This window comes from Mesoplodon densirostris, chromosome 19, assembly GCF_025265405.1.
Source record: "Mesoplodon densirostris isolate mMesDen1 chromosome 19, mMesDen1 primary haplotype, whole genome shotgun sequence".
NCBI classification, from domain to species: domain Eukaryota; kingdom Metazoa; phylum Chordata; class Mammalia; order Artiodactyla; family Ziphiidae; genus Mesoplodon; species Mesoplodon densirostris.
In genome coordinates, this window is record NC_082679.1 from 7,987,659 (window position 1) to 7,995,998 (window position 8,340).

Consider the following 8,340-nt stretch of genomic DNA (forward strand, 5'->3'; position numbering starts at 1 on the left):
CAGGCAGAAAACGGAGGTGGGCTCAGAGCTGCGGGGAGTAAGGCTGGGCGGGGGAGATCACTTCGGGGGCTGGAATGTGTCACTGAGCAAGGAACGGCGAGGACGGGCTGCAGGTGCCAGGGCAGAGCAAGGAAGGTGGGGGGAGGCGGCGCTCTGAGCCAGGAGCCCGGCCCTGGGGCTCTGCGCGGAGACACGTACCTGGTGGGGCAGCCCACCCCCATGCCCTCTGCTGGGGGCTCCTCTGTTCGGGCCGACGCGGGGCCTCTGTGGGTGCTGAGGTGCTGCGGCCTGTCCTCGGCCCCAGGGGCCTTGTGCCGGGCGCCCGACCTCTGTGTCCACAGGAGGATCAGAGGCCTGGCCCGAGGGGGGGCAGGGGGTGGGGCCAGCTCCGAGCCGCAGAGGGGGAGCCAGGGAGGACAGCCAGGCAGGGCGGCTGGGCCTCGGCCCAAGCAGGCTGGAGAGGAGGCGGTGGTGGAGGAAAGACACAGCGGGAGGGGGCACGGAGACAGAGCTTGGGGGCCAGGAGATGCGGGAAGATGGGGACACAGATGAGGGAACAAAGAGATGGTGAGAAAGCGATCATGAGGGCAGTGGTGGAAAGACAAGAGACACGGGGGGCTCCCTGGTTCCACCTGAGGTGAAGCCTTAAAAGGTTGGGAGGCACACCAGAGATCCCCCCCAGAGACCTAGAGTGAGTTCCAGACGGAATAAGACATCGGGAAGGCGGGACCGGATAGTACCCAATGGGCTGGGGGTCGGACCCAGTGGCCTAGGGACAGCCGGGTGCCAGGTCCTCCCTCCTCCTCATGAGGCAGCGGCCAGAAGGACGAGTCTCACACACTCCAGGCCTCATTCTGGTCCTTTATTGCCCCTCAGGAGCCCCCGACTCTTCCCCCTGCACGGTGCCTGCCTTTGGGAGGAGGGGAGAAGGCCCCACGCGGCCTCTCCCTGGGAAGTCATGGCCAAACCCAGTTGGCAGGAAGATAAGGGCCAAGTTCTGCTGGAAGAACCCACTCCTTGAATTTGGTCCAGCCACTGTAAAGCACCTGAGTTCCCTGGGGGAGGCCAGGGGCAGAGAAGTCAAAGGGTCACGCCAAGTGCTGCAGCTGACAAAGTGTCCACAGCAACACAGGCCACGCCAGGCCCGTCAGGGAAAAAGCCAATGGAGTCTTCTGACAGGTGGGGCGGGGGAGGGGGTCACTGGGCTAAACAAGGGTTTTGGGCAAGAGGGGTCACCAGAGTCAAACCCACTGGTCTTATAGGGCCATGGGTCAAACCCAGTCCTTTGGTTGGAGGAATCGTGGGAGCAAACCAAGCCCTAGTTTTAGAGCCACGGATCAAACCATATCCTTTGGCAAGGGGGGGCATCGGACCAAACCGACTCCTTTCAAAGAACAATAAGTCAAACAGAATCCATCACGGCAGCCGATGGGCCAAACTAAGTCCTTCTGGAGAAGCGCTGGCCAACAGATCTGAACGAGTCCCTTCCAGGGGAATGAACTTCAACCTCAGTCCCCAAGTGGAGGGCCAGACAGATGCGGCCCGGCCGGCCTCAGACGCTGATGGTGCGGAAGACGGTGAGGCCTGACAGGGCGGTGCTGACCAGGAGCCCGGGGCACTGCGGGTGCCAGTGCAGCTCCTTCAGGGCTGTCTCGCCCTGGTGCACGAACAGCAGCTGCTGGGGGAGGTCTGCCAGCGCAGGGTCAGTCTCCGCGTCGCCGGCCTCGGGGTCCCGCTCCACCGCCAGGTCCCACTGTGTGATCTGGTCGTCTGCACCCGAGGCCGCGAAGACCCCACTGTCCTGGGGGTGCCACTCGACGGAGGTCACGGGGGCCACATGCTGCTTGAAGGTGGCCACCGGGGAGCCAGACTACGGGAAGATGGGAGTCAGGGCCTCTGAGCCCCTCAGCCTGACGCCTGGGGTGACCCAGGCAGAGACCCCCACCCCTCTCCACCCTTACGGTTCAACCAGGGCTCCACCCCTTGTGCCCCCCACAAACCCAGGTTCTCTGAAAGAGACAGAGCGCAAAGTACAGCTGGTAATAAAGGTGTGACGTCCCAAGGGCGGCTGGGAGTTGTGGTTTCACCTGCACAGAAGCCCCTCCCAGCTCCAGGCCACAAAACCCCAAACTTTGCTCCTCCCTGGGCCTGCCTCAGTTTCCTTCCTAGAAAAGGAAGGCATGGTTCTGCAACTGCTCTGCTCGCTGGTTCTAGAAGGCCTTACAGGGGGCAGTGGCATGACTCCCAGGCTCCAGAGAGAGCTGAGGCAAAGAACGACACTTTTACTAAAGCGAAGGTGCTGGCGGGGATTGGTGTCTCTCTCACTTGGAGAAGTGGTTCTAACGTTCCAGTGGCCAATCCACTTTGGCCCTGTGACCTGGCCATGCACCTGTCTGGGGGGCTGGAATCCATTTCTAGAAACTTCCCCAGGGCTGATTCTGTAGACCTCATTACACTGGGGGGAGTAAAAAGACGATCCCGGGAAGGCCCAGAGGTGTATGAAGTCACGGCTTTGTCCAGAGGGAGGCCAGGAGCTGCAACTTCTCCTGCCTGGAGACCCTCTCAGCTCTGCAGAGTCATCGCTTAGCTGGGTGGTCACATCCTAACTGCTCCTGTCCCTCTGGCCCTCAGTTCCCCCTCCCAAAATGAGTGAGCTGGGCTCTGTTCTCAGCTGACTCTATAAAATCCATGGAAAGAAAAACGACCATCTTCTGAAGCCCTTGAGCCCCTGGGCAGCATGGCCGGCGCATGGCTCCCTGCAGGCAGATGAGAGCCGTAGTCTCCGCCACCCAGCCCCTTCCCTCGTGTCAGATCTCCAGATGGTAAAGGGAGCGACCCCACAGCAGCCCCAAGCCTTCCTCTCGCTGAGCCTGTTTCCTCATCTGGATCCCAATTCACAGGGCCTTCCCAGTTCTGGTGCATAAACCATCTCAGGAGGGAAAACCCACAAATCCTAGTGGCCTCCGGTAGCAGGAGCTTCTCCCGCCCCAGGTGTCCAGCTGGGAAAGTACCTTGAACTGCCGCAGGTCCCAGACCTTGAGGGCTCCGTCATCCCCGCCGCTGAGCAGGAAGGGCTCCCGGCGGCTCCAGCTGATGACGTTGACATCCCCATCGTGGGCGGTGGCGGTGGTGAGCATGCAGGCCTTGCTGGGGGCTGCCCGGACGTCCCAGATGCGGATGGAGGCATCAGCTGAGCAAGAGGCAAATACCTAGACAAGGCAGAGTCTGAGGCCCCACTCTGGAGACTGGGGTCCAGTGGTGGGTTACCCTCTCTTTTAGTGACCCCCTCATTAGGACCTCCCCCCCTCCCCACCCCAGGAGTCCAGACCCCCAGCCCTCCCTCACCGTGTCCTCGGTTGGAGACCACTGCAGGTCCTCCACAGAGCGTGTGTGGCCCACGAATGGCCGCTGGTCCACATGCCAAGAACCGCTGTCTGTAGGCGTCCAGAGGTGGATATTCTTCTGACAGTCACCGGTCAGCAGGCGCCCTGCGAAGGGGAGTCAGTACACAACCCTGTCCCGCCTGACCACAGCTCACTCCCACCTTAGCACCCACCCCTGCTGTAGACCCTGCTCCTACCCAGCCCTCACGGCTAACTGCACACGCCAGGGACTCACCGGGCACACGAGGGGACCAGTCGAGTGCAAAGCCCTCGCCCATGTGGCCAGAGAAGGCGAAGATGGGCTTCACGCGGGCCTGCTCATCCCGGAGGAAGGTCGCTAGGGCCTGGGGGTCATCCACCACCTGCAGAAGCCTCCGCAGTGCAAACACTTCCACCTGGCCCTTCTCTGACCACACCCCAGCCACTGGCTCCTCACCCAGCCACGACACCTGGAGGGGAGGGAGAAGGGGAGCGGAGGTGAGAGGGACAGGAGGCTCCAGCTGGCGAGCACAGCCCCTAGCATCCCCCAGAACCAGAACTGCAGCTCCTCAGACCCGCCCCCCACCCAGGGCTGGGACTACAACTCCCAGAAACCTTTGCGGGAATGGAATCACGGCCTGCAAGAGCAGCTTGGTACCTGGGACAACTACCCACCCTTCGGTAGAGATGATGGTGGGGGGAGGACAAAACTCCTTCCGGACTCCCAGGAATCGAGGCTGTTATTCCACCAGCCCCCAGAAGTGTGTTCAGGCTGCTGGTCTCTGTAACTGCCTAAATGTAGGCTGCTCACAGGCCTGTCTCCGGATCTCTCTGCCTGTGTACCTTTGCTCACTAGGAGATCCTGTTCAGCCTCAAAGTTTCCAGTAGCCCCTAGCCCTGACCTCTCTCCTCAACTCCAGGCTCACATCGAACTGACTGTTTAGACATCACAAGGCCAAAGCCAAGTTCCTAATAGCCCACTGCCACCTACTCCTCCCTGGAGGTCCCACCTTGGGCCCCAAACGGCAGGACTCATTCCCCCCTTGTCTCTCCTTCCTCACACCCACCACCTACGCTGGCTCCACCCACAATGCCACGCTTCCCATCCTTTCTCAGTACCTCTGCTGCTGTCACTCACGTTACTACGAAGTCACCCTTCCCTGCATTCCTGTGCTGGCCGCCTCACAGGACTGTCCTTCCGCCCTTGCCTCCCTGCAGTCTATTCTCAATACAGCAGTAAGAGGGATCCCTTTAAAACACAAGTCAGGGGCTTCCCTGGTGGCGCTGTGGTTGAGAGTCTGCCTGCCTATGCAGGGGACACGGGTTCGAGCCCTGGTCTGGGAAGATCCCACATGCCGCGGAGCAACTGGGCCCGTGAGCCATGGCCGCTGAGCCTGCCCGTCTGGAGCCTGTGCTCCACAACGGGAGAGGCCGTGATAGTGAGAGGCCCGTGCACAGGAGTGGCCCCCGTTTGCCACAACTAGAGAAAGCCCTCGCAAAGAAACGAAGACCCAACACAGCCAAAAATAAATAAATAAACAAAGTAACTCTTAAAAAAAAAAAACAAAACACAAGTCAGATCCCTGCCATCCTTCACTCTAAACCCTCCAACGGTTCCCAATTTCTCCCCAAGTAAAAGCCAAGTCCTTATACCGGCCTACAAGGCCCTAAACAATGTCTCCTCCGTGCCCACCAGCCAAACCCTGTCACTCCCCCCCTCATCCATTCAGCACTGTTCTCCCCAGCTTCCCTCAAAACTCCTCAGTTTGCCCCAGGGCCTTTGCACTTGTTATTTCCTTGCCCACAAACCTCTTCCCACAGATATCCTTGCCTCACTCCCTCATTTCCTGCGGGTCTCTGTTCAAATGGCACCTCATCAGTGAATGCTTCCCTGACCACACTATTTAAAGAGGCAACCCCACTCCAGAAGACCCTAACTCCCTGACCTTGTTTCATTTTTCTCCACAACACTTAGCATCTTTGGACATATACACATATGCTTAGTTTCTTCTTGTTCCCTTTCCCGCTGGTATGTAAGTTTCAAGAAGCCAGAGACCTTTTGCACCCCGTTAACTCCCCACGGTCTAAAACAGTACCCGAGACATGGTAATACTTTAATGGAAATACTTCTCAAGAACTATGAACTAAGCACTGCTCCAAGTAGTATACACACAGCATCTCATTTAATTCTCACATCAACCTGATTAGAAGCGGTTGTAACTCTGAAGCACAAAAGTAACCCCCCAGCCCACAAGAGTCCCTGAGTAATAACAGAAAACATATATCTCAAGTTACAGCCAAGTGCTGTTTCTAGACACCTGAATAACTTTCAGTTATTGAAATAACGCTTTATGTTATTTCAGTTTATCCTCACACCGGCCCCATCAGGTAACCTTTGTGACTCTCACCGTTTTACAGAAGAGAAAAGAACATTTAAAAATACCCCTGTATTAAGAATCCGCCTTCCAATGCAGGGGATGCAGGTTTGATCCCTGGTCGGGGAACTAAGATCCCCATGCCGTGGGGCAACTAAGCCCCCGCGCTTGCTCTATAGAGCCCACGCACCTCAACTAGAGAGCCCGCCTGCCCAACTACTGAGCCCGCGTGCTCTACAGCCCGCGCCACAACTAGAGAGAGGCCCTCGCACCGCAATGAAGGATCCCGTGTGCCGCAACTAAGACCCAACACAGCCAAATAAATAAGTAAATAAATAAATAATAAATTTGGTACAAATGATGCTTGCTGAAAAAAAAAACCCTATAGCATCTAGCACATAATGACAATTACCATAACATATAAAACTATGTGCCAGGTGCTTTTGTAAAAGCTGAAGGGTGTGGGTGCGAGGGGGTGTGCTCCAGAGAACGGAGGGCAGGCTGCTGGTGCTGTATTTACCCGAACTCTGTTGATGCCGCCATAATGGGGCACCATCGCCAGCTCCAACTGAGGCTTCCGCCCTTCTTCATCCTCTTCATCGTCGTCCTCCTCCTCCTCGTCACTGCTCTCGGATGGCGGGGGCTTTGTCCCATGCAGATTGTGCATCCGAAGCATCATCAATCTGGGGGAGGTGTGGCATGAATGAGCCACCGGGTGCTAGAATTCTTAGTAAGGAGGGTGGGAAGAGGCTGGAAACCCCGACTTCTAGGCCCTGAGGAAGAGGGAGCTGGAGGCTCAGGTCCCTGGTCCTGGGAAAGCGTCAGTTCTTACTCACCTGTTGCTTTGGGCGCTCTCGGCCTGGGTCCCAGCACACAGATAAAGTGTAAGAGGAAGCTCGGTCCGGTTGTCTCCCAGCTGATCCCGGACTATGTCGAAGCTGAGACACGGGGCGCCTGGGGATGGAACGAAAAGTTGGAAAATTAGGATGGGACAGAGAGATCTCAGTCCTCTTGAGTGTGATGTCAGCCCTCTTACACCCCAATCTTCTCTTTCAGAGTGCCTCTTAAGTTAAAGGCTCAGGACCAACTCCCCCCTCAGGACCCAGGATTCCAGTCCCCTCCTTCCTCAGGACCCAGGAGTCCAGGTGCCCAGGCCTACCAGTCTGTGCTCGGTGGTACAGCACGTAGGCCTCCTCGTCCATGACCAGCTCCTCTCCTTCGCTCAACGGGGGTCCCCGGCCGGGTAGGTAGACCTGGGCCGGGCCCTTGGACCCTGCGTCGTGGGACTCGGCGTCCATAGGCTCCCCGGTTTCACACGTGCGCCGCCGACCCTTGCGCGCAGCCATCTTTGGAGCCTCCCGCCGCCGGCGCGGGGTAAGAGCGTCACTTCCGGGTCTCGCTTCCCTTCCTGTGAGGATCCGCTCTACTGCGCGGTTACCTTGGAAACTTCCTCGTTCACCAATTAGAGAGAGCAATGGGGAGAAGGGTGAAGGAGAGCTAAGGTAACTGCGTCCTGGCCTGGATAGCGAGGCCTGCAGATCCGGGGAAACTATACCCTCCCCATGACTTTGGGGCGCTCTGCCGCAGAGCAGCGGCAAGGCCTCCTGGGAGTTGTAGTTCTGCAGGAGGCCTGTTTTACCCATCAACTAGAGGAGTTCCAAGCCCCGACTCTCTCCTCCACCTTTGACTCCCAGTCCCTTCTTTCCACTTAATTCATTATTCGTGTATGCAAATAAGAGCCCTTACTGGCAAGGAGACTCGGTTTCTGCTCCCTGAGGACCATAAAGCCGGTTTCTTCTCCCCTCCTTGTTATGAAGGCTTTAATTTACTTCAAAATGGTTAAGTGTAGACAGGATGATATGTGTAAATCAGCTGGTTGAATCTACCCTCTAGGGGCAGTCAGTTGCTTCACCAGGCGTTCACCTTGCAGCTCTGGTCAGCAAGCACTTAATCAGAAAGTCCACCCTCTGGAGGCAGCTATTACAAGTGCTTCCGCTCTTTTTATTGCCCATCAGCACCAGAGGTTTGGCTAATTGGCATAATGAAATGTTAGAAATAGGTTCTCATTGGTGAGATTAACGGAATTCAAGATATGTGGATTGGCTGGGGTATAATAGACACTCTCCTCGCTTGCATGAACAGGATATTAAGAACCTAGCAAGCCTCATTACCTGTTGCCATAGGAATGGGACCCTAGACTTGATCCAAAAAAAGGTTTGATCCCAGATCTTTCTTGAGTTCTCTGTCCCCCTTCTCCTTCCACCCCAACCCCTTCTCAGCCCTTCTCTTCTTAGGGTCTTTTCTCACCGCCTCTTTGAGTCTTTACCTCCCACATCCCTCCAGGGTCTCTGTTCTTGCCGGAATTCTCTTTCTGCCCCCTCTTCCTCTGTGGGACTTTTCTGTTTTTATTTCCTCCAGAGAAGCTTGAGGGGGACTAAGAGACAGACACGGAGCTCACACTGGGCTTGAGGAGGCATAAAAACATGGTTTATTCCAAACACTGCAATATGGGACGGGAGAGTGGGAAGGAAGGTTGGTGATGAGTGTGGACTCCCAGACCCCTCTCTTCCACAACCCAGCTCCAGACCCGGCTGGAGATCTGG

General features: G+C 57.0%; 1 protein-coding gene across 1 annotated transcript; it reads right to left on the reverse strand.

Moving 5' to 3' along the window:
• Window positions 1–847: 847 nt before the first annotated feature.
• On the reverse strand, window positions 848–7,099 carry GRWD1 (glutamate rich WD repeat containing 1). The gene is made up of 7 exons (XM_060085157.1): window positions 6,897–7,099; window positions 6,574–6,691; window positions 6,258–6,420; window positions 3,619–3,832; window positions 3,346–3,488; window positions 3,012–3,209; window positions 848–1,870 (listed from the first exon to the last, which is right to left on the reverse strand). The coding sequence occupies exons 1-7, from the start codon at window positions 7,081–7,083 to the stop codon at window positions 1,553–1,555; spliced, it is 1,341 nt and encodes a 446-aa protein (XP_059941140.1). The 5' UTR covers window positions 7,084–7,099; the 3' UTR covers window positions 848–1,552.
• Window positions 7,100–8,340: the final 1,241 nt, after the last annotated feature.

Coding starts and splice junctions, on each gene's coding strand:
- GRWD1 (XM_060085157.1), bottom strand. CDS start 7,083: ATGGCTGCGCGCAAGGGTCGGCGGCGCACGTGTGAAACCGGGGAGCCT. Junction 6,692..6,896: donor GTACCACCGAGCACAGACTG/GTAGGCCTGGGC, acceptor TTCCATCCCCAG/GCGCCCCGTGTCTCAGCTTC. Junction 3,489..3,618: donor CTGGTCCCCTCGTGTGCCCG/GTGAGTCCCTGG, acceptor TCCCCTTCGCAG/GGCGCCTGCTGACCGGTGAC.